Here is a 25,088-nt window from a genome sequence, read left to right as displayed (position 1 = left end):
TCAAGAGTTTGCTCCCACGTATTGATCGGCCACAAAGTTCGCCATATCCAGGTAAATCTGTCGACCAAAAATGAAGTAAAAACCGTCATTTGACTGTGGCACTTTTAACCCTAATCAGGCCGGGTTATTTTGACCATCTTTCAGCCGGGGGGGGGGGGGGGCGGATTCCCCCCCCCCCCCCCGCTTTCCGTAAGATCTCGGTCATCGAGTGACGAAAAATTTTGAAACTTGGTACATGCATAGAGCAACTCATCATGAAAATACCCAAGAAATTTCCGACTATAGGTTAAAGGGTTTTGGAATTATGGCTAATTAATTATTCATATGTACGAATTTGTACACGACGTATATGGCAAAATTGAGTTTTCACGGCGCGTAGCGCCGGGAAATGTTGCATCTTCTTGTCAGGATTTTATGGCAAAGAAAGCAGAAACAAATAGAACAATACGCTACGGTTTTGTGCATAATTAATTAATATGCTGGTGTGCCCCGCGCCATACGAGTGAGCGACCATACAAGGTCTCTCTCAAATGATTTCAATGACTACTGACCAACCACGTGCATCGGCATTTTGAGCGTCAACTTGCATAAAGCGCATAGGCAGCGTCGTATTGCAAACACATTTCCAGCAATAAGCGCGCGTGTTTGGAACATTTTCAACACTGCGCAATGCGTGCTTGATACGCAGTAAAATAATGCGTAAATTACGCGGTTGCAGTTTCCTTACAGAGATGGCCGTCTTTGAGGTCTTTTTCAACCTCGTGCCCCGTGGATACGATCTTGCTGCGCCATGTTGTTTCCCATCATGCCATGCGCGATCGTAACCGCTGGAATTGTGTAATTTAAATGTGCCAAAATATGGCACATTATAATTAGGGCTGCAGTTTATCCGTTTAACGTGCCGACGCCATATTTAAAATGTTAAAAGTTGTGATTTGAGGAATCAATCCTTTCAAACATAACGTTTGGACGTTGCGTTATTTAGCAAAGATTTGTATTAGATGTACGTACCCCTTTCGTGCCTTTACAACCACAGATACAGGATTTTTTTGCGAAAAACGCGGCTGCCATAATCTATTTTGTACAAGCATTGCGACTTTTGAATCACAATTTTTTTTTCGTACGTGACGTTACGTGCAAAGCACGCGAGCGTATTATCGGCGCGCACGGCCTGAAACCTGTGAATAGCCAATCAGCGTCATTTACGTCATCATCACAACCAGGGGTTAGTGTAAGGAACGTGCACGCGCCCCTTGAGTCGAGGCTGGGTCTTTTTATTCTATATCTATAGAGAGAGACCGAAAATGCGCTCCGTGCCTGAATAAGAGAGGGCTTTTGAAAGTACCACTTTTGAAAGTACGCATGCGCGCACGTAGTGGTTCGCGTGCGTGTATCGCGAAATACGCACGACTAAGTGTATTCTAAATGTGCACAAAGCAGCCATGTCTTCGCGTAAGCGTTGAGTGTTGTCCATTGATCTACATACACAGTCTGTGTATATGGAGATCAATGGTGTCGTCAGCAATGTTCGAATGGCTCTCCAAGTGGTCTCTCCAAGTTTTTTTTTTTTTTTACCGATGAGGGGGTATTTGTGCGCGGAGCCTACAGGCTTCCTTTTTTTTTGGGGGGGGGGACACACCCATTACGTCAGCTAAATTTCATGCACGGAGTTAAACACTAAATTATGCTTACCGGAGCCTCAGGGATCATTCCTTCAAGGGTCTCTCTCAATTCGCGAAATGTCGGGCGTTCGCTAGGCGTCTCCTGCCAGGTCTCATTCATTACCTCGTAACTGTTTCAACATAAGACACACATTTCAATTCAGTGATTCAGAATGGCCCAAAGTTCTGAGTTCAATATTAGTCTTTGCCCTTCACCGACGTGTAAAAATACTGTATACTCAGTGTGTAACCTCCTAAGTGAAAGTTCCCAATATCGCAAGCAATTTAGGTACTTCAAAGTTTTAAGAACATTTCTTATAATAAACTGTAGTGGTAATGTGATAGTGAAAGAAAAATCTACTCTCGCCGTTCGCATGGAGGCTTGATGGAATAAGGGGCGTAAGACTAACAAATGCACATGTGTTGCAGGATGCTACCTCATTATAGGCAAGACTTATCAAGCTGGTCCAGGGCACAGTAAGTCACAAGCGACACAGTACAGTCAGTTAAATGAGATGGGCAGCCAGACAAGGTTACAAGTGACAGTGAGTCCGTCAGTTAGTCAGCGAGATAGGAGCAAATTGGATGTCAAGCTGACCAAATGGGACCAGCAAAAATGAAGAGATATGGATGACCTCTCTTCAATACAATTAATATCATTAGTCATTAGTGTTGTGCAGTCGAGATCTGAAAGGTTCGTGACCGAGAGCGAGACCTGAGAACCGAGACCGAGACCTCAGGGTCCAAAGTCGAGGCCGAGACCAAGACATTTTGGGCGAGACCGAGACCGAGACCTTAGACTAATAAACATATAGTAATGAGAAATATATATTTATAACAAAGAAACATGGTATGATTTTGTTTTCTGAATGCTGAGTAAATTCATATGTTGCCACAGTGTTTAATACCCCTTTTACATTGCTAATGTCAACAATTTGTCCGACTGTCTTAAAAGAAAACTAGCAGACACATAATTTGATTGCTGGTCAGTTTTAATTGTTTCTTAGGAGAATTAAAAAAAAAATCGATTCCGATAAAAATCGGAAAAAGTTTCATCTCTGGTACAACCACAGCAAAATGGAAAGGATGTCACGTCTTGCCGCCAGTGTGGATGAATATACCATGTAGGCCTATATGTACAGAGGCCCCTTTACACAGGGCTGCGACCTTTGTACCACCTATGAGCGACCAAAACTGGCCAGGACGCCAAATGGTCGCCTACACCCAGAAAATCATTTTTCTATGCATGGAACTGCTCCAGCGATCCTTGTTTCTCACTTGAACCACTGAGCCACTTGCCTGCCTCCCCTGTGCTTCCCCTGTGCAACCTACGACAACCAACGCGATTCAAGGCAACATAGGCGACCCCCGAGCAATGTTTGGGAGGGGGGTCTAAGTGTAAACATTGAATGGAATGGATGCGTAAGCAAATCCTCTTTAAGGTATAGCTTAAATAACAGTCACTTGGTGGAAACTCATATGGTTTTTTTAAGTAGTATTTCAGCGACACAGCTTCAGTAATCGTATGCGACTTCTGAAGCTGTGTCTCCCAGTGAATGTTCTCCTGGTGTTTTCACAAATATTTGATCTGCATGCTGTTGTTATCTGAATGTTATTTGTTTCCACTTGGGCAATGATCTTTGCCACATCCCAATATCGTAACCAATTTTAGGTACTTACAGTTGTTCGCTGCAGTGGGCAGGATTTGCTAACCGAAAGCCCCGTTCTATGGAATCAATTACGTCACGTGCACGCAAGCCACGATAGGGGTGGGCACCTGTGGGACAAAAAGGAAGATATGTGTGTCACAGATCTATGTGGCGTTTGCTAGAGATCAGCTGGAAAGATAGCATTTTATATTTGCCCCGTACACAAGTATGCTGTCATCCTTGCGCATGAAATAAGAATAAAGTCTACAATCTCCAAACAAAATGAGTAAATCATTTCCAAACAAAATGAGTAAATCACCCGTCAAGTCACAAGTCCGGTTACAAGTGACAGAAGATGAACAGTAACGGGAGAATGTCTTTGTCAAGGTTCATTTGAATAGCGTGTGACTTGGGACTGGGTGAATTGTATTGTGATGGACTTGTGAGGCCTTGTGAAGGACTCGGCAACAACACAGTGCAAATTACAAACACAAGTCATTTTCCTTCCTGCGCCATAATTTTGCACTACACTGGCTGGAAGGTAGAGGGCACAATATCGATTATGAACTACAAAGCATCCGTTATTAAAAGGCAGAAATAATTGACGCACCCAGTGTGACAATCTCCCACAGCAGAATGCCGAATGACCAGACATCACTCATGGTGGTATAAACATCGTCAAGCAGGCTCTCGATAGCCAACCAGCGAACTGGAATCATCCCCTGCGAAAGGCAATCGTGAAATATCAGATATTGACAATAAATTTGAAGAACAAACGGAGGACGTTCATTAATTCGTTGGTACCAATGAACCGCCATACTGTCCTCTTTGTACCTGTCCTACCAACTGACTGACTGTCACTTGTGACTTAGACCGGTTGTATGGTCAGGAGAGCCGGGCAGTGATATCGTATAGGATTACCCCGTTACACCAATGTATGGGCTTAATCGGACCGTTGTGTGAACCAAAAACACGGAATAGACTTCCGGCGAATAGCCATTCCGGATCGATTGTGCGCTGTGACGTTGACAGGTCTAGACCTGTAGGGCCAACTTTACTCGGCTAGCCATATATCAGAATGGAGAAGGTTTAACAGTGTACAACTCGGTTGTTCAAAACACAAGTACCGTAGTCAAACATATGAATGAAAGCTCGAGAAAAAAAGGAAGGCCGGCTAGAAGTTAACTTACCACTGAAGTCCTTTCGTATTGTTGTGTCTCAGAAACATCACGCGCTAGGCCAAAGTCGGACAGCTTGCATACCATGTCTTTATCAAGGAGGATATTACGGACTGCTAAATCACGGTGAATGCACTGCAGAAAAAAAAATGTGTATGCTTGTCCGAAGTTGAAGAAATGTTTGAATTATCTTTAATATAGCCTAACATAACCACCCGTGAAATTGATACACCACAATGGCGAGAAAAATAGGGATTTCTATTTAATAGTTAAGTGACTTGGAAGTCTGATTTCGCCAAATGACCTCAGTCTGACCTCAGTGTACATTGCTTGCTGTATCAGACATGACGGTTCGTCTTAGCCTGTACTCAATGACTGAGATCATAAGTGCAAAGCCGCGGAACACGCAAAATTAATAGTTAAGTAGTTTAATCATAAACTCATACCTAACACTAACACCCACACGCATCTGTGTAAACACCGGCAATCGTGAACTCCCTATTGTCCGTAATCCTCATTCCTTTATTCGTACTCAAACTTTTTAGCAACAGCTCTCATTGGTTTTGTACACGAATTTCAATCGTGGACTATCGGTCAATCGTAGGTCGTATTGCGTGTGCCCTAACCCTTTTGTCCTAGGTCAACGATTGCCGGTGTTTACATACCCACTAACCCCTTCTCTAACCCTAACCCTAGAGGTCATCAGTATACAGACAGGTCTCTAATTTCTTTCTAGGTGATGAAGCTATAGTTGCTTGACCAGATCACATCAAATGTATAATGGTGGTGACAACATGGTTGTCTGCGATCAGCATTAGATAATGAAACACGTGACCGCGACATTGCTCTTGACCGCAGTCTGAATGTTTTTACTCTCTGTTTATTATTTTCTTTATCTTGTATTCCCACACGTACCCCAACTGATGACAGGTATTCCATGCCATTCGCAATCTGAGAGGCAAAAGCAAGCAGCTCGGATGGAGGGACAGGTTTAGCGCCTTCTACGGCTTCCTCCGTCCATGCCTTTTTCTTGTTCCTAAGGAAACCCTGTAAACTGCCTCCTGGTAGTAACTCCAGAATGATGACGAAGGGTTCTGAGAAACAGATCAATAGGAAAAATAAAGTCAAAAGAGGCAGTTGAGATTCTAAAATAATCGTCATTATTGAAAGCCTATTTTTGAGCTCTCGTCAGCCCATCTGAATTTAATTCCAACTTCTCATTTTATAGGTGCGTGTTTTGTTCTACCTCTTGCGTATTCATTATTACGGACTTTTACACAAAATACACCTCTATTAAAAAAAAAAATAGCTGCTGAATGTATTTTGTTGTTATAGCTGTAGTCCCTGACTATTTCGCTTAATCTTGATACGACCCATTATCTGAAAACTAAATTCACACCCGAGTCGGTGCAGCGACCCACCCGAGTCAGTGCAGCATCCAAACATGGAGACTACGTTCGGATGTCTCTTCAAGGTTTTGTGGATCGCGATTTCCTTCTTGAAGTCACAGACGGCTGCTCCATCTGCAGACTCTGCAACAAAACAAGAAAAGAAAAAAAATTATAACAAAAATCTGGGAATAAATCAGGTCATATTGGTCGCTAATACCGGTTAGGTATATCTCCGTGTGCAATCTTATAAATTTAGACAAAGCAACCTTAGTATAACTGGCCTCAAAGCGCACATAGTTATACTCAAATAATAATAATGGCTATCAATTGGAAGCCTTTTCATCCCTATGGTCTAACCAATGGGCCAAATCTACCCATTCATGGGCGTTACAAGGTAATTATCCAAGTCGACAAGAGAGTCTGGTTGGCACAGTGGTTACTGTCCTCGCCTTCCACTGATGTTGGCTGGGTTCGATTCCTGTCCTGTACGCATGTAGATTGGGTTTTCAGTTCCTACCTGATTACATTGGAATGTTCTTCGGGGTATTCCTCCTACCTCTAATTCCTTCTCATTGTGTTCTCTCTACAGGTTACCTCGGGCTTTCGAGCTGCAGTGCCTAGGGCACTTTTGAGAAATAATTGGTCTCAGAAAGAAAGAAAAATAAATACTGCCCAGTACAGAGGTGACAGTCAGTCAGAGTAAGTCGGTTAGTCGGTCAGTGAGATAGGTACAAAAATGACACCAGGTTGGCCCTGTGGGACCAGCAAATGTCTGCATGGTGCAGGTTGGTGTAGCGGGTAAGTCATCATCCACAATCTGTAGTGTCTTCATTTATAATCAGTTTCTTGCCTTTGAGTACTTTCACAGCCACCTCCGTCTCGACTCCTTCCTGCAGTATCCCGTCTGCAGTTGCCCTGAAGACCTGACCGAAGTTCCCACTTCCAATGACATCGAACAGCGTAATTTTGCTTCGGGGAAAGTTACATTTCTTCATAGTGCCTTCCTCCATTACCTTTGAGAGAATACAGAATTCAGTTTTGCTTGTTTCAGTCAGCTAAGATCGTTTCTATATCTTACGATATTTGGGACTTATAATATTTCTTTTCATCGCAGATATCGTCCGAAAGGTTCTTATGCAAGTGAAACGGGGTTTCTGACCGGCTGTCTAAACTTCAAAACCTCTAAAGACGGCCACGTTAGACACCTTGCTCTGTGTGCCTTCACTGAGGGCATGTTTTGTTATTTATCACAAAAAAGTGAAGTATTCTGAAGCTTTCTGCCGGAATAATTCTGAATGGCAGGCTTACCTCTGTAACCTCTTGTGCTCTTTCACGCTTGGCATTGGACCGCAATGTGCAAACAGTTACAATGACGACGACTGCTAACACAGTCCCCGCAGCCGGTATGATGATGGCGAGCAGCTGCAGTACATCTGTGAGAAATAGGATGTAGGGTATTTTTGGTTATACTCAGTACGAAAGCTGTTGTCAACTCACCAAGAGATTTGTCCGAGAATTGGGCACGAGTCCACACGCTCGGTCTTCTCGCCGCGGGACGAATATTGACTCTGTCGATCGCGATATTTCTCCTGGCGCGGATGCACGAACCACTGTTCGTATAGAGTTTTTATCCACGAGGATTGTTCAGGACACAAACAGACGATTACTGACTTGACGAAAAACACACGAAGACGATGATAAACGCTGATAAAATACTGCTGAAGATTGGTGCTCAAAAATGTCAAAACGCGATAACTCGTAACTTTTCACCAACGACAGAACACATGGAAAAACCCACACAGAGCACATGTGGACGCACCAGCGAATATATACATGTATGTACAATACAGGGTACCAGTCAAAGATGTTCGCTGGCGTTGATTGGCGAGTTCTTTACATGTGACGCCAATGTTGTTATTTACATTAAGCCGCGTAATGGTTAAAGGGGCAGTCACTACAGTAGCTCCCCCCTAGATCGGAGCAGATAAGAAACGATCGATACAAACGACCAAATCAAAATGTTTCAAGTGCCTGAAGTGCAAAACTGGACATAACGAGCAGGCCAATGTACATGGCGTCCAGATCTAGTGGTCTTGACCTCTGGAACTGGAGGAGGCGGCGTGGGTCGAGGAGGGGGCATGGCAGGAGGAAGTTTCTGTGGGATCGCAGGTGCCCTGAGGCCGACGGGTATGGCATCCTCAAGGTATGCGACTTTGAGACGGTCAATGCTGACGGTGTCGTGCTTACCCTTCCTGTCCAAAACGAAAAACTTGTTCGTCCGTTTGAGTACCAGAAACGGGCCATCATAGGGGGGCTGAAGTGGTGTTCTCACTGCGTCGTGTCGAACGTATACATGCGTGCACGTGAGGAGATCAGGGTGCACCTGAGAGTTGCTCTGCTGGGACCGAGGTGGCGGAGGGTGAATGGTTTGCATGTGTCGTCTAAGACGATGGATGTAGTCACTGGGGTCCAGATCCCCATCTGTGGGACTAGGTGCAACAAATTCACCGGGCAATCGGAGTGTAGTACCGAGAACCATCTCTGCAGAGGAGCAACCGAGAGTTGATTTAACAGCGGTCCTGACACCAAGCAACACAAACGGAAGGGATTCGGTCCACTTCGGATTAGTGTGAGCTTTGAGGGATGCCTTCAACTGTCTATGTAGGCGTTCTACGAGTCCATTCGCGGAAGGGTGATAGGATGTCGTGCGGATTCGCGTGCAGCCGAGCATGTCTGTGAGAGCTCGGAAAAGTGAGGACTCAAATTGTCGTCCCCTGTCGGTAGTGATGGTGGAAGGTGCACCGAAACGGGCCACCCAATGGGTGATGAAAGCTCGAGCAACCGTCTCTGCCGTGATGTCAGGGATGGGTATGGCCTCCGGCCATCGGGTGAAGCGGTCAACGCAAGTTAGCAAGTATGACTGTCCATTGGAAGGCGGAAGCGGGCCAACGAGGTCAATGTGGACATGGGCAAACCTAGCGTCGGGCGTGGAAAATGTTCCCAAAGGTGATTTGGTGTGTCTATGAATCTTGCAACGTTGACACTGGTGACACCTTTTAGCCCAGGTCCTGACGTCTTTGTTGATACCGGGCCACACAAAACGTGCAGAGACTAAGTGCTGCGTCGCTCTGATACCAGGGTGAGACAAGCCATGTAATGCATTGAAAATGGGCCGTCGGAACTTGTGAGGAACATAAGGCCTAGGATTGTCCGTAGTCGTGTCACAGATGATGGTGCCAGGCGATGTGGGGAGAGGCACTGTGATGAGTCGTAACGAAGTGTTGGTCAGGTTGAGTAATTCCGCATCGGTCTGTTGGGCAGCGGCTATGGCCTCAAAATCGATGACATCGGAAACCTCCAAAGCATCGATTAGTGCCATGCGTGAAAGTGCATCTGCTGCCGTGTTAGATTTCCCACTGATGTGACGGATGTCAGACGTAAACTGTGAGATGTAATCAAGATGACGAACTTCACGTGGTGAATGGCGATCTGGCTTGGAATGCATAGCGTAGGTGAGTGGTTTGTGATCTGTGTAAATGCAGAACGAGCGACCTTCGAGCATATGACGGAAGTATTTCACGCTGAGGTAAATTGCGAGGAGTTCTCTGCCAAATGTACTATAGCGTGTTTCGGCCGGTTGGAGACGCTTCGAGAAGAAGGAGAGAGGTTGCCATGTTCCATCTACACATTGTTGTAGAACACCCCCGACTCCCACATCTGATGCATCGGTGAGAAGGCACAATGGTGCCTCAGCCTTTGGGTGGACCAACAGCGTTGCATCTGCTAATTTTGCCTTGACGCGCTCGAATGCTGACCGGGCACGCTCGTCCAACTCGATGGGCTGGTTTTTCTTCTTACAGTTCTTGAGCATGTCAGTGAGAGGTTGAACGGTGTCTGCACAATTGGGGATAAACCGTCTGTAGAAGTTGATCAACCCAAGAAATTCTCGTAACTTGCTAAGTGACTCCGGCACTGGGAATTCCTGGATGCTCTTCACCTTGTCTGCCAACGGGCGGATACCAAACTGATCAACGTGATGGCCGAGAAAAGTGAGGTTGGGAACTCCAAACTGACATTTGCCTGGATTAATGACCACGCCATACTCAGCTAGACGATCAAACAGCCGTCGGAGATGATCCAAGTGCTCCGCCTCGGAAGTGCTTGCCACCAATAGGTCATCGAGATAGACGTAGACAAAAGGCAAGCCTCGGGTTACTTCGTCGATGAACCGCTGGAAAGTTTGCGCTGCATTCCGCAGCCCAAAGGGCATGCGCACAAACTCGTAAAGTCCAAAGGGCGTAGTTATGGCGGTCTTATGGACATCAGCAGGCTCGACTGGTAGTTGGTGATATGCCCGGATCAAGTCTATTTTGGAGAAAACCGTGCAACCGTGCAGGGATGATGAGAAATCCTGTAGGTGTGGGATCGGGTAGCAGTCGGGTACGGTGCATTTGTTGAGTGCCCTATAGTCTCCGCAAGGGCGCCAGTCACCAGGCGTCTTTTTTGGCACCATGTGCAGAGGCGAGGACCAATTGCTGCAGGATGGCTGTATGATGCCCAACTCCAGCATGTGATCGAACTCGGCTTTCGCAACGTGCAGACGATCAGGTGCAAGTCGTCGGGGACGAGCACCGACCGGGGGTCCTGTAGTCTCAATATGATGGGTGATGTTGTGTCTCACTTCTGTATGCGTATACACCGGACGAGAAATCCTGGGGTATTCTTGAAGTAGAGTGTCATAGCATGAAGCTGATGCAACCACAAACATAGGACTGACGGAAGCTGTATGCGATGAAATCCCTTGTACAGAAAGATTCGTGTTGGTATCGATGAGTCGATTGTGTCGTACATCAACCAATAAATCAAAGTGGCGGAGAAAATCTGCACCAATGATTGGTGTTGGTAAGTCAGCAATGATGAATACCCAACGAAATACACGCCTCAACCCAAAATCTAATGTTACAGATTTTTCTCCGTAGGTCTTGATAGGCGAAGCATTGACTGCCTGTAAGTTAACGGAAGTAGATTGCATCTTAAGTTTAGGGTTATGTGGAAGGACACTTACTTCTGCCCCGGTGTCGACCAGGAAACGTGTGCCCATCTGCTTATCCGTGATGTAAAAGAGGCGACTGGGTATGGTGTTGCCAGGCTGACTTGTCGCCGCTAGCCGCTGGCTTGGGGGTTTTCCGAGACTGGTGGAGTACGGCGGGAACACGGGCTGGTGCACTTGGTTGCCTTGCTACCAAACTTCCAGTGATACCAGCACTGTCGGTCTCCAGACCGACCGGCGGGGGCGCTGGGACTGCAGTCAGCAGGGTAGGTGCGGGATTTTGGACGACCACGGCTACGGCTACGGGCCTGTCCACGCTGTAATTGTGTCGTCAAGGCTTGGACTTGACGCGTGAGTGAGGCCATTTGGTCTTGCAGTACCAGGATATCCGGATGAGCTTGCGGCAGTTGGGTCTGTGGTGGAGAATAGGGAGCGGGGGCTGCAATTCCAACAGCTGACGCGGTTGAAGGGGGAGAAACTTCCACGATCTTGTCAGCTAAATCAGCCAACTGTTCAATACCTACGGAATCAGCCATGGAGGCAAGAATAGACTGCGTACTGGTCGACAAACGTTGCAGGAAGAGCTGTTTCAAGATCTTATCCTCCAGTGAACTGTCTCCGAGGAGCTGCCGCATCCGGCGTAGTAGCTGGGACGGTTTGCGATCTCCGAGCTCTTCTGAGATGAGTAGTTGGTGGAGGCGTTTCTGCTCCGACAGGGAGGTCCGGCGAATCAGCTCTGATTTAAGACGGTCATACTGGTCAGTAGTGGGTGGTGTGATCAGAAGATCCCTGACCTCCTGAGCTATCTCTGGCTGCAGAGAGGCAATGACATATGCGAAACGGGTGGCCTGTGTTGTGATGTTGCGAGTGAGGAACTGGGCCTCAACTTGCGCGAACCACAGAGTAGGGTCATTTGGCCAGAATGGTGGCAGTTTGAGACTGACCGCGGCGACTGGGTGCAGAACTGGCTTAGGTGGTAGGGCGCCCTCAGGGGCGGCAACGTCGGCGGGGGCTGGGTCCGGCATGGCCGAGTTGAAATATAAAACAACGTGTGATGTGTACCCACGGGCGAGACACGAATGATGATGAGGGAGACCAGAGAATTTGCGAACCCTTTCCAGGTGTGCAGGGTCACCAATGTAGGGTATTTTTGGTTATACTCAGTACGAAAGCTGTTGTCAACTCACCAAGAGATTTGTCCGAGAATTGGGCACGAGTCCACACGCTCGGTCTTCTCGCCGCGGGACGAATATTGACTCTGTCGATCGCGATATTTCTCCTGGCGCGGATGCACGAACCACTGTTCGTATAGAGTTTTTATCCACGAGGATTGTTCAGGACACAAACAGACGATTACTGACTTGACGAAAAACACACGAAGACGATGATAAACGCTGATAAAATACTGCTGAAGATTGGTGCTCAAAAATGTCAAAACGCGATAACTCGTAACTTTTCACCAACGACAGAACACATGGAAAAACCCACACAGAGCACATGTGGACGCACCAGCGAATATATACATGTATGTACAATACAGGGTACCAGTCAAAGATGTTCGCTGGCGTTGATTGGCGAGTTCTTTACATGTGACGCCAATGTTGTTATTTACATTAAGCCGCGTAATGGTTAAAGGGGCAGTCACTACAAGGACAAGACATACACGACCATCAACATTAGAAGCCTTTGCAAAGGAGGCACCACGCTCTCCCCCACAAGGGCGGATCCAGGGGGGGGCCAAAGGGGGCCATGCCCCCCCCCCCAAAAAAAAATAAAAAACATGCCCCCCCCAAAAAAAAAAAAACGAAACCAATGTTTTTTTTTTTTTTATGCGACATCGCTATAAAGGCAGGCAATGAGTACACCACCATCTTTTCCTCAAAAAACAGTGGTTAAAGTGGTCAGAAATTGCCTCAGATCGCACCACAGAGCATCTAGAATCCAAATTTGTTTCGGGGCCCTTAAGCGGGCCCCGAACCCCACGCCGTAATTTTTTGACATTTTTTGACCCACTTTTTGGGGGACCAAAATTGTTTTGCCCCCCCCCCAATTGTGTTCTGGGTCCGCCCTTGCTCCCCCATCATCGTTCGAGCGAGTGAGTTTTGTATGAGTGTAACGAGTTTTCGCAACTCAGACCTGTGTGTGCCTAGCTCGACTAAGCAAACTTGATCTTTTTTACCAACCTAGTTTGTCGTTCACAATCAATTCCATGACTATCTCTTTTAACACTGTGCCTCCGTCGGGACACATCACCCTGCATGTGATGCTTCCCAGTCGATGCTCTGGGAGTATCTGCAGGTTGATTTCACTCGAGATTTTCCAGTCCCCGTTGGCCTCTTCTTGGCGTAACTGGGTCCCATCTGGCAGAATCTCTGTCTTTGGTTTGATCAGCCAGGTCATGTTACTAGCTGGATTCGAACCTGACGCGTTGCAGATGAATCGATAGCGACTTCCGATTGTGACATCAGCGCTGCACTCCGTGTCGCTCTCGCATGAATGAGTGGTGTTGACTTGAAAGGTCATGGCGCTTGGTGGATCTAGATTAAACCCGGGGAAAAAGAAATCGTTTAAAAAAAATGTTTAAAATGGGATATTGAACGTGAAAATCGGCACACATCATTTTGGAATGACTTCCAACAAATTATGAATATTTGACGACTTGACAGAAGTAGGGTAAATTGGTTCCCTCCAATCAAAATCAAGAATGCTGCGACCGGAAATCGGTCTACTCGCAAGGCGGAGCTGTTTGCGAGGAAACGCAAACTAAACAAAAAACACACCTTTAGTCAGAAGGTTGCAGAAACTCCAAATAATATCCCCCTTCAAACGAATGATACAGTTGAAAACAAGTGCGAGTGCACAATAAGCTCTAGCCGATTTGCAAGAAGCGTTGCTGCCCTTGCATGACAGTCTTGCATGAAATCGATCCAAATGATCCCTGCCGGAGCTGAAAAATGCGACGCCGATGGCACATATGGAACATCATACTTTTGGTCGATTTCGGGAACAGACAGACAGACCATCGGATTGACCGACCGACCGACCACCAATTGACATGTAGAAGCTCCTTCCTGATCTTAAACATTTAAGGGGGATCTGTTGTAGTACACGGACAGTCATCTTTAAAATCAATCAAGAGTTAATATTTTTTTCAAAGGAACCACACAGGGAAAATGACTGGGTGCTAACAGTAACCCAGTATGTTTTTTTTATGATCCCCCCCCCCCTAGTATTTGACAGAAAAAAGCTCCCAGCTTTAACCTGATATCAAAAAAAAAATAGCATATACACAGATCAGGTTTTTTAAAAATAGGCAAATGTTCCAGAGTTGCATTGATTTAGGTCACCCTGTATAGGCCTGCCAACTAAACTAAGTTGTTTGTGAATACCTAATTTGTCGATACCAAACTAGTTTAAAACTGCCTTTACAAAAGTTTCGAAAAGTCATGAGTTTGTTTACCTTTAAAGAAGGAGGAATGGATTCGGGATGAAATATAGAACTAGTCTACTTACACATTACGTTTAGCGTCAAGCTCGCGTTTTTGTCAGCCGGGTGCCATATACACATCAACGTGGATCCTGTCTGGTCTCTGTACAACTTTTTCTTTAGGCGACTCTCAAACGGCGGTCCTTTCCATTCGGGCCCATCAACAGGTGTCCCGTTAATAAGCCAGTAAAAAAACTGTTGTATATTTTGGTCTGTTCCAAGTGTGCATTTAAACTCGGTCTCTTGCCCTTCTATTTCATATGGACTTATTCTGGACAATATTACCTCCTGTGTAGAAACTGGAGAAAATGGCATAGGATATCATTATTCCATTTCGGGAAGCGAAAACATAATGGAATATTTTATGAAAAATCTCACTGTCCACTTTGTTCACAGTTGCCGCATAGGCTAAAAAAGTGACCGTGCACAGTAATCAGATAATAACACACACACACACACCCAGACCTGTTCCACATACCTAGTGTGGACTTTCCTTTCTTTTCGTGTAGTTAAGGAACACCAGTGGAAAAACTCATTTTTCTCAAACTGTGAAAACTCTTACAACCCAATTTTTTTTCAATGATTCCCTTTAGTGTTTCTCTTCATTCTGCTACAGATAAACCTAACCCAAAAATGCCTCTAAACCTGTTTTCCAGAAATGGGGAAACACTGTGTGGACGTGGGCAAGTCCACACTTCGTCGCTGCTACCTACATTATGTGGACGTCTTTTGTTCGGAAGTCCACACTGCGTATGTAAGACAAGCTCACAGACTCACACAGACACACACACACAAAGTCGTTTTTTGCTATGCTTCCGAGGATTGGCTTTGTGTTTTCCTTTGTCCCTGTAATATAACACTCTCCCATAGACTAAGCACACAAACCTGCGTTCGAGGACAATAGGCACCTTCCTTCGAGGATCAATGGCCCCTTTGTGCTCCTTTTGTTGTCTGTCCTCAGGCGTAATGCCATGCAGGAACACACCCAGACACACCGGTGTGTATTTGTCTGCTATATTGTCCCTCTTTGTTTGTACTCTTGAAGACCCCCGATATGTTTTGTACACGAATCCAAATTGGGGAGCTTTCGGGAAGTGGGGACCCTATAGTCCTCTATTGTTCAACGTCCTCTATTGAATGCAGAAACAAACACACACATACGTTACATACATAGTGTGGACATACTTTTGTTTTCGTGTAGTTAAGAAAAACCTGTGGAAAAAACCTCATTTCACTCACACTGTGAAAACTCTTTCATCCACTTTGATTAATATGATTCCCTCGAGTGTTTCTTTTTTTTTGGCGACGAATAAAGCTTACTCAAAAAAACCTTTTAACCAGAGAGGGGGAAACCTTGTGTGGACGTGGGTAAGTCCACACAACGTATCTGACACGTGGTTTATGGTGACATCTTTTGCTCGGAAATCCACACAGTGAATGTAATGCTTGCACACACACAAACACAAAATAAAGAGAACTTATCTGAAATGTTCATTTCCCAAGGTTTTCTTGTTTTCATGTCGGCTATTTTTGTGCTCGTTGATTGTTAAATTGAACAGGTTCACGACCTAAAAAGTATAATTCAGGTATTCCTAATAGCCTTAAAATGGCCAATAAATCTCAACACCAAGCATTCCCGAGAGAAAATAAAAGTTGTTCGATTAAGGTTTAGCTGAAACCTATGTTCGAGAAACTGTCACACAAAGTTACTGCTTTCGTTTCAATTCGTTATTCATGTGAATGTCTACTGATCTTTCTATAATTGTGTCACTGATTGACTTAACCCTATTTTTCTTTTCAGTTTTGTTAAAAAAAAAATGTTCCAAAAAGGTGGCAGCCTACTTACCTGGGCACAATATGTTGAAGATGGAGACAATTAGTAGGAACATGTAGACACCAATAGAAGCTCGCTTACCTGAGGCCATTGTTGGGTGTGTTAATTCGCACAAGGAAACAGCAATTCATATGTAATCGTAATTATTCAGCTTGATTGATTTAACGAAACAAAGATCGCGTCATGCAATTTCACTTTCTACATTTGCTTAATTTATTTTTACAACAAGCAATGTGAGGTCAACGAAAGGCCATGAAAAGCTATTACTTTTTTTTAATCATTATATCTGAAAACAGTACGGACAAAATGCCGGGCACTATGCCCTCATTTCAACTTAACAACTCAAAGAAGTAAACCTAGACTCAAAGAAGTGAACCTAGTATGTTATGGACAGGGGGAATGAAAAAAAAGACCCAAGGTCAATAAAGTACCCTGGTAAAATATAGCTTGATTGCTGGAATGTAATTAGGGCGCAGATATTTACATGATGAAGTTCCCCTTAAAGCGCCAGTTTGTTAACATTCAAAATGAAAATACGGTACCCGGTAGAGAGTGCGGTGCGGAAGTGGGTGGATGGTCGCGGGTTCGATCGAGTCCTGGCCAGGGAAAAGACGACCCGTGGCAGGAAAACATGAGGCGGGTTCGTGTTCCGTGGCAGCGCCAGCCCAAATATTATTTGCCTTTTTTAATGAACAGATATATAAATACCGGTATAAGTAAAAAAATAAGTAAAATGTTCTGCATGGATGTTTGGCAGAGCGGGAATACAACCCACAATCTCCTGCATGAGCATCAGGGTACCCACAAGTAGGCCAAAAAAGAGCAACTATAGGCCTACACGCTCTTCGTACGTGACATGTAAAAAATAATATTTAAGTATTCTGCTTGCAACAATGCGAACGAAACTGCGAGCGCAAGTATGTATACAAGGTTAGCGCGCATGCGCTTTCTTACTCCAACCCCCCCCCCCGAAACGACAGCTTAGTCAGCGCGTATGTCAACTCGTTTTGAGGGATATTTGAAAACTTCAGTTGGTGACAGTTACAATTTCTTACCAAAAGGAAGTACTGTTCGGCAATTTTAAGATAAGAAAATGTTTTCGACGAAGAGAAAGTTGGGAACCCAAATTTAATTTTCTAAAGCTTGACCAAAAGTACGAAAACACACTAACAATTAAATACAAATCTAGCTACATGCACTCACTAGCCTATTGATCGAGGAATAGCACACATGTTCAAATACATTTGGACATCAAGCTAATAAAACGGGTCGCTCGGAAATAATGGGAAACCTGAATTAAAGCTGAAAATATTATTGTGAAATTTTACGGGCTAAAAAAAAAACACATTTTTAAGGGAAACGTACTTTCGAGTAGTTTAGAGAAAAGGCAATGTGCCTTGGTATTCTATGAAAAATTAAATATTACTGTTGCCAACACTGCTTACCGATTGGATTAACCTGAGATTATAGCTAACCAAAGAGGTTAGAGGGCCTATTTCGATCGTGACAGGACCTATGTTAGCGCTAAATGAATTTAAATTAATACATTGTCTTGGTTGTGATTATATTTCTGGACTTAAATTGAGAGTCAAAATAAGTGTTTGTTTTTACCTTAACTTCAATGTGTTATATTTGGAGGAAACAATGTACAGCGAATTTGGTGGAAACTACTAGGACTGGCAAAGACAGGTGAGAGAGTTTCCAGACTTTTGTCTACCATCAGATTTTGTGAATCTGGGAGAAAGACGGTACAGTACAGAAACATGTGCATCTTTTTAAAGACATTTTGATTTACAATCTCATCCCTGCAAATAAAACAAAGTTAGAAACTGCAATTTTCTCAAATGCGGCATGTACACATTTTACTCAGCACTTTCTTATACTGAAGTAAAGAAGTGAAATAGAAGGTTGAATTTTGTACTCCTATCATTATTTAGGCTATATTTACTTTAGTTTTGAATGATCTTAATAATATTAAGATCTTTCAAAACTAAATTAAATATAGCCTAAATAATGATAGGAGTACAAAATTCAACCTTCTATTTCACATATTATGTTTAACGTGATATGCTAAACCATTTTCGTCAAAGTTGTACAGAAAAGATTTACCTCAAATATGTTACAGATATACAAGTATATAAAAACACATAACGAATTTATCTTCAAGCAAACTTGACGCACAAGTCAGATGAAACACGCACGCTGTCCGCGAACTATCAGCGTTCATCCTTTGTATACGTGCGTGCTGCAGGAATGGCGCGTGCATCTTTGTTATCCGGTTCGTTAGTGTGACGTCATCTCAAGTCAACCATGTATTCTTCACACAATGTAGCATAGCACGAATGGAACCGGAACTAACGCACCCCGAGCGTTTATCCAATGGGCGCTAGTAATCAGTGGTGCGCGCGCGGGTATGACGTTTTTACTAACGAACCGGATAGCGCCATTTGTTATATCATGTGCTTGGATACTGTTATTTCATTGGTCTAGAACGGCCACGTGTCCAATCCGTAAAAACGTAACCGTTAATTTCATGAACACTGCGTTGCATATAAACTGTATCATTTACACTGTGTTCCATAATTATAAATAAGCGTCATATACACTGCGCTGCTTATTAATTACGCGCGTTGCGCGTTGTGCGTCGCACTCGCGACTGAGAACTGCAACCACTCAGTCTCATGTCAAAATTCCTGCAGGAATGCAGCTATGAAAGGTTACACCACAGTGTTTTAAAGATATAGTCCATCATTTGTAATTTGAGCATTTCGTTCGTTTGAAGCAACAAAAGTGTTCAAAATCTAATGAAGGATACTGAACAACTAACCTGATGAAGTTCCAGCTCAGCTTCAGCTGCATATTCCGAGAAAAACAGCATTCTAGGATCTCAATTTCAAATCAAAAGTTGCTGAATCATGTTTTGAATGTGGCCTGAATTCAGCGTCCGAGACACGTTCTTACTGAGCCGGTTGCAGCTATACGCGATGTCGCGCACTGATCCGACGAATTATAGCAAACCGCACGCGCGTGTGCGTCTAGCCAATGCTTGCGCGCGCTTCGCCGAATAACAAAACGAAATGCTAATTTAAATTTTCCGACGGTGCGTCTTAAGACGCATCAGTTGGATAGGCCTTCTTTCGTTGATTACTTCAAAATGACAGCTTGCCAGGAAGAATAATTCCACAGAGAGTTTAGTTCCATTACTGTCCTTCAACCAAGAATGTTTTTTTAACAATAATTACGCCAGCTACTTTTCGGATGGTTGCAAATGATGGACTCTGGCTTTAATAGTTTAATATATTTCTCGCAAAGTATGTTTCAACCATTTATCTGTGTGACTTATTGGCACGATATTACAAAACATGTTTTCTGCTATGATGTGGGATATGTGGTTTTTAACCCATGGTTTGTTTCCATGGATCGAAATATCAGGATCGAGGATTCAAGTTTGCTTGAAGATAAATTGTGATGTACATGTACCAAAAAAACAACATTGTAGAAGAATGGCAATAATAACAATCAACTATTATCAAACAGTTTTTTTAAGGTTTAAATTTCTCGAAGCAGTTAGAAATTATTTACAAATCACAAATGTATTTGGGAAACAGTTGTGCATGGACCGAGTTTAGGTTGAGAATTACCACTAGTAGGACGAAGTAAAAGAGTAGATTTATTTACAGTGCAGTGTATTAAAGTGATTAGGCGAAGTAAAAAAAAAAACATGTTTAGCGTCCCCGCCCGCTTCCTTTTTAGAGGCCGCCTCCTTTTTTTTTTTTTTTTTTTTTTTTTAAAAGACAAAAATTGATAAATTTTAACGATCTCTGACGAAAGAAATCGTATTTTTAGACTTTTATACCGTGTATAAAGCTGTGGAAATAGTCAATGAGTCCAAGTGGCGGCCATTTTGAAAAAAAGCTGGTAACCATCATGAAAAATAGCCCGGCCGCGTTGTCTTGAAAAATGTGTTGGGCGGCCATTTTGAAAAGAAAAAAAAGAAAAAAGGGCCTCCTCCTTCCTTTTTGTCAAAGAGGCAGGACGCTAAACATGTTTTTTTTTTATTTTGCCTTATTGGTGAGTGGGCCCCTTGTTTTATTTAAATTCATCGACAATGACAGTACAAAGTGTCGACCCATGCATACACTGTTATTTCGGTTGTGTAAAAATCAAACGGTTGTGTGCTATATGAACCTAGCAACCCGTTGTGTAAACTTTTGTTTACACAACTTGTGTAAAATATTTCACAACTTGTTCAATTTTTTAACACAACTGGTTGCTAGGTTCATATAGTACACAACCGAAATAAGAGTGTACAGTCTCTTTGAGAGAGTAAGCATTCCGTCTTGTTTGTTTTCAGACGGATAAGATTTGTTAATATAGCTTATGATATATGGGTATAAAGACGATGCCTCTCCCTAGCAGATGACATCCAAAAGGTTCATATGCAAGTTAAATACTGTCTCCAACTGTCTGTCTCTAACATCAAAACTTTGAGACGGCCATGTTCGGCGTGCCTTATTTAAGTTCAGTTATTTAAAGTACAATGTGTCTCAGAGGAACAAACACTTGCTCTTAGATGTGACTTTGGATTCAAGGGGTCTGTTGTGCTCTGACTGCCTGAATGACTGACTGGCCGAGATACTGAGTGACAATAAAAAGTCCTAAATTGAGTCTCTCAGCTCAAAAGGGCAAATATTATTCAGTTTATCACACAATTTGCTTCCCTCTTTGTGCATTACAAAACAACTGAAATAGTCGGTAGCTCTTTGCCGGAAAAATTCTCGATGGCAGCCTCCTTACCGCTATAGCCTCTCGCTCTTTCACGCTTAACGTTTGACCGCAATTTGCAAACAGTTGCAATGACGCTGACTATGAACACAGCCACCGCAGTCGGTATGAGGATGGCGAGCAGCAATACCTCTGTGAGAAATAAGACATAAGACATAATATGACAATCAGCATTAGGAGCTTTGCAATATGGAAGGAGGCGGCACCACCAGCAAGCATTTGATATAAAGTTTCCTCAACTTAGACGTTTGTGCCCAGCTCGACTTAACAAAGATGGTCTCTTCAACATACCATGTTTGTCGTCGGCAATCAGTTTCACGGTTATCTCTCTGAACACTGTTCCTCCGGCAGGAAACATCGCCCTGCATGCGATGCTTCCCTGGTGATGCTCTGGGAGTATCTGCAGATCGATCCGACTCGAGGTTTCCCAGTCCTCGTTGGTCTCATCTTGGCGTGACTGACTCCAATCTGGAGGGACCTCTGTCTGTCCCATTCCCGAACGGGCCTTGGTATTGATCAGCCAGGTGATGTTACTGGCTGGACTCGAACCTGACGCGTTGCAGATGAATCGAAAGCGACTTCCGATTGTGACATCAGCGCTGCACTCCGTGTCGCTCTCACATGAATGTGTGGTGTTGACATGCAGGGTCACGGCGCTTGGTGGATCTAGAATAAAACCACCGTCATTTTATGACCAAGCATTTTTTCGATTTTCAACCCGAGTTCAGTAGTTCAGTTTTCGCAAGGCAAGCTTGTTCCCGCCCTCAACCAGAATCGAAAATGTAGGGACCTGGATTCAGTCTACTTTTGTTCACAGGGTTGCAGAAACTCAAAATAGACTCGGCGGGTCGGTTACTTTAGGGTCGGTTACTTTGGGGTTATACCGTGACTTTGGGGTGATTTTGAGTATTTTAGCAATACTCGAACTCTCAAAGCTGTTCAGGCTTCACAGAAACCAATGACCGTCTTTCATTTTCTATTCAATTTTTATTGGGTTGACCAATAAATTTTTGAGAAATTCTCACCCCTAAAACGAATGATGTTTCCCAAACTGGAAAAGTAGCCATTTTGAAAAAGGTTCCCTGCACAACATGGCTAAATAGCGCCTTTTTCGGACCGAATCACATCCAAAATGCTCAGAATCGGAAGCCCCAAGTCCAGGCCAGAGCCTAGTGCAGTGCTATATGTCTTCAATTCCCCAATTCCATGGCTCTCTGAATTCTCTAAAATATAGAATAATTTGAGTGCATAATTTTTATTCATGAGCTCGGCGGACGGATGTTTGGCATATTTACTGGATTGAACCATTGAGCCGGACTCTAGTAAGCGCGATAAGTCACGTGAGGGTTACATCGAAAGCAGTTGCGGTTGTACGAGTATAAGCACGGGGGAAGTAATCGAACGCTGTGGATCATGTTCAAATTAAAGAATAAGGTATATATTTAGCAATATTTAAGTGAGAGGACTACTTACACATTACGTTTAGTGTCAAGGTAGAGTTTTTCTCAAGCGGATGCAGCAGACACATCAACGTGGATCCAGTCTGGTTTCTGTGCAGCGTTATCATTTTGCTACTTTCCAGCGTTGCTGGAAATTCGTCGGGGTGCTCGAACAATGGATACCCGTTAAGGAGCCAGACTGAGTGTGAGAAATAGTCTCCATTGTAATATTCTCTTCCGACTGTACATTTAAACTCCGTCCCTTGCCCTTCTATTTCATACCGACTTATTCTGGACAATACTACCTCCTGCGAAGAAACTGGAGAAAATGACATTGGGATATTGCATTATTCCATTTCGGGAAGCAATGACAAACTGAAGCAGAATATTTTATGATGTACAGTGAAATCTCGATAAGTCAAACTCTGATAACTCAAAACAACTGTTAAGTCCAACAAAGAATCCATTCCCTTCAGTAGTATAACAATGATATACAACCCTGCTTAACTCAAAACTCTAAGTTTTGAACCTATTCCTTTGCGGTTTGAATTATCGAGATTTCACTGTAATACACTGTTTACTTTGTGCACATTTGCCTCATAAAGGCCAAAGAGTGACCACGCCCATGAAACCGACTACAAAATAAAATAAAAACATTTACGAAAATATCCTGATAATAATTCCCCACAACTGATCCCAAGGTGTGTATATTACTCTGACGTCATGATGACGTCATCAGGTATGAAATGACAAGCGATTTAAAAAAAAGTATTACGGTTTTGTCCTTTATAACTCATGAACAAAATGAACTATCACGCACATACTCTGCGACCTGAACGACCATACCTTAATGAAAATGTAAGTCAAAGTCGTCTGACCTTTCCTTCCGGGGCTACCGGGATATTAAAGTTAGGTGAATTCAAAATATAGAAATGAGCCTCTAATCAAAACAAACCAAGATTTCTTCCAAACGGTTGAGGTGGTGATCATAAAACCTTGTATGAACTAGGACCTCAGTCTGAAGATGTTATAACTTTTGTGACGTCATCATGACGCCATCAGGTATCAAATCACAAGCTGTGTAAGTTCAATAGTGGACTAATTACTTTGGATGTTTACTTTTAAATGATTGGAGTGCCGTTTTCATTGTTGGTGATCGGTTTGACATTGCCTCGGGCAATATTTTGGATTCTCAGGCACAACGCCGTTTGACCTTCCGATGTTACCGGAAGTGCAGTGAAAATTGAATATAACTTGAAAATGAAAGCTATTTACAACAGATACACAAATTATGGAAGTCCTTGGTGAGGAATGTTAAAAAAAAGGACGCCCTCTAGCAGCTCTTCAAAGACAGTAGAACATTTTTAATTTAAAAAACATTCATCACAATTTTACCACATTGCCCCTAGATATTCTTTATACAACCACAAATGACTTTGCAAGGTTTCAGAATCATGACGTCGTCGTACCTGAAGTTATCGTTGGGAGAATTTAGAATGATTTTTCCCCCATGTTCGTAGCACAAATAATGATATCGGGTACAATATTCATCTTCAGCTTCAGAAGTTCTCGTCACTTCATGGTAAGTATATATCCTCTCTGACTTAATCAGCATTCAGTTTGTACATTTTTACTGATGACGTCATGAAACCAGAAATAACGTATACGTGCTCATAAAAGTTTATTGAAATTGATCATAATACAAAGATGCCTTTGTTAACATGAAAACTAATGGTTTCACTGGAATGGCTGAATTTCAGAATAGTTTTGTTTTTCTGTTGTAACATAACAAAATATTCACAACTGGGCAGTGTCATACGAAATAGTTTTCGGTCCGATCACCTAGTATTTATAACTCAACAAACACGAATCTCTAGGTTTTTTCCCCCAAAGATAACACAAATGACAAGTAACTTACTGGCAACCTACTTACCTGAGCAACATTTGTTGAAGATGGAGACAATTAAAAACAGGTATCCGCAAGAAGATCGCTTCCCTAGTGCCATCGTGTGTTAGTGTGGTGTGGTAGTTTGCACAAAGTTATAATCATATGTATTCACCTGGATTGATTGATTGGTTGATTGTTTTCAGATATACCGAAAAAAAGATCACATGTCATGCTGTTTCACTTTCTATATTTACATTATTTATTACAACTACTGTACATGCAATAACCGGCCAAAGATAGTATACAGTGCGAGTCACAAAATATACACTTTTAGAATTGGCCATAGTTTTATTCTGTAGCAATTCAGATAAGATATGTTCATATGTAATTTTAGAGTAACTCTTCCTGCTTCTTTTGGTGACATTTTCACTTGATTAGTTTTCATGCATGACTGCACAGGAGACAATTAAAGGGGTCGGGTGAAATCTGACTTGTGCCAACTGGTCAGGGCTGGATAAGAAAGAGACAATTTAAAAGAACACACTATATGTAAATATAGAAAGTGAAACAGCATGACATGTGATCCTTGTTTCGGTATACACTGTATAAGGCATGACAGGCAATTGCACTTTATTATGGATTGAAATGTCGATTATTGCTCACCTCAATTCAACATAACCAAGCACAGAAGTAAACAAACCTAAGAGAACGTGAACGAGTAGGATA

The 25,088-nt window shown here is 43.3% G+C and overlaps 1 protein-coding gene across 1 annotated transcript; it reads right to left on the bottom strand.

Moving 5' to 3' along the window:
* Nucleotides 1-24,480, bottom strand: LOC119728968 (tyrosine kinase receptor Cad96Ca-like). Its single transcript, XM_038201472.1, has 12 exons — nt 24,408-24,480; nt 22,509-22,793; nt 21,327-21,701; nt 7,188-7,312; nt 6,730-6,892; nt 5,910-6,020; nt 5,404-5,582; nt 4,501-4,623; nt 3,921-4,032; nt 3,342-3,438; nt 1,693-1,792; nt 1-57 (listed from the first exon to the last, which is right to left on the bottom strand). The coding sequence occupies exons 1-12, from the start codon at nt 24,478-24,480 to the stop codon at nt 1-3; spliced, it is 1,800 nt and encodes a 599-aa protein (XP_038057400.1).
* Nucleotides 24,481-25,088: the final 608 nt, after the last annotated feature.

Source organism: Patiria miniata, unplaced genomic scaffold, assembly GCF_015706575.1.
Source record: "Patiria miniata isolate m_02_andy unplaced genomic scaffold, ASM1570657v1 HiC_scaffold_1, whole genome shotgun sequence".
In the NCBI taxonomy this organism is placed as follows: domain Eukaryota; kingdom Metazoa; phylum Echinodermata; class Asteroidea; order Valvatida; family Asterinidae; genus Patiria; species Patiria miniata.
This window is presented reverse-complemented; position numbering and strand designations above follow the sequence as displayed.

What these genes read in the sequence shown, in the direction of transcription:
- LOC119728968 (XM_038201472.1), bottom strand. Translation starts at nt 24,480, where the DNA reads ATGGCACTAGGGAAGCGATCTTCTTGCGGATACCTGTTTTTAATTGTC. An exon ending in GAGCACAAGAGGTTACAGAG is followed by an intron (nt 6,893 to 7,187) that starts GTAAGCCTGCCA and finishes ATTCTCTCAAAG; the next exon opens with GTAATGGAGGAAGGCACTAT. An exon ending in TGGATGCTGCACTGACTCGG is followed by an intron (nt 5,583 to 5,909) that starts GTGGGTCGCTGC and finishes TCTGTTTCTCAG; the next exon opens with AACCCTTCGTCATCATTCTG.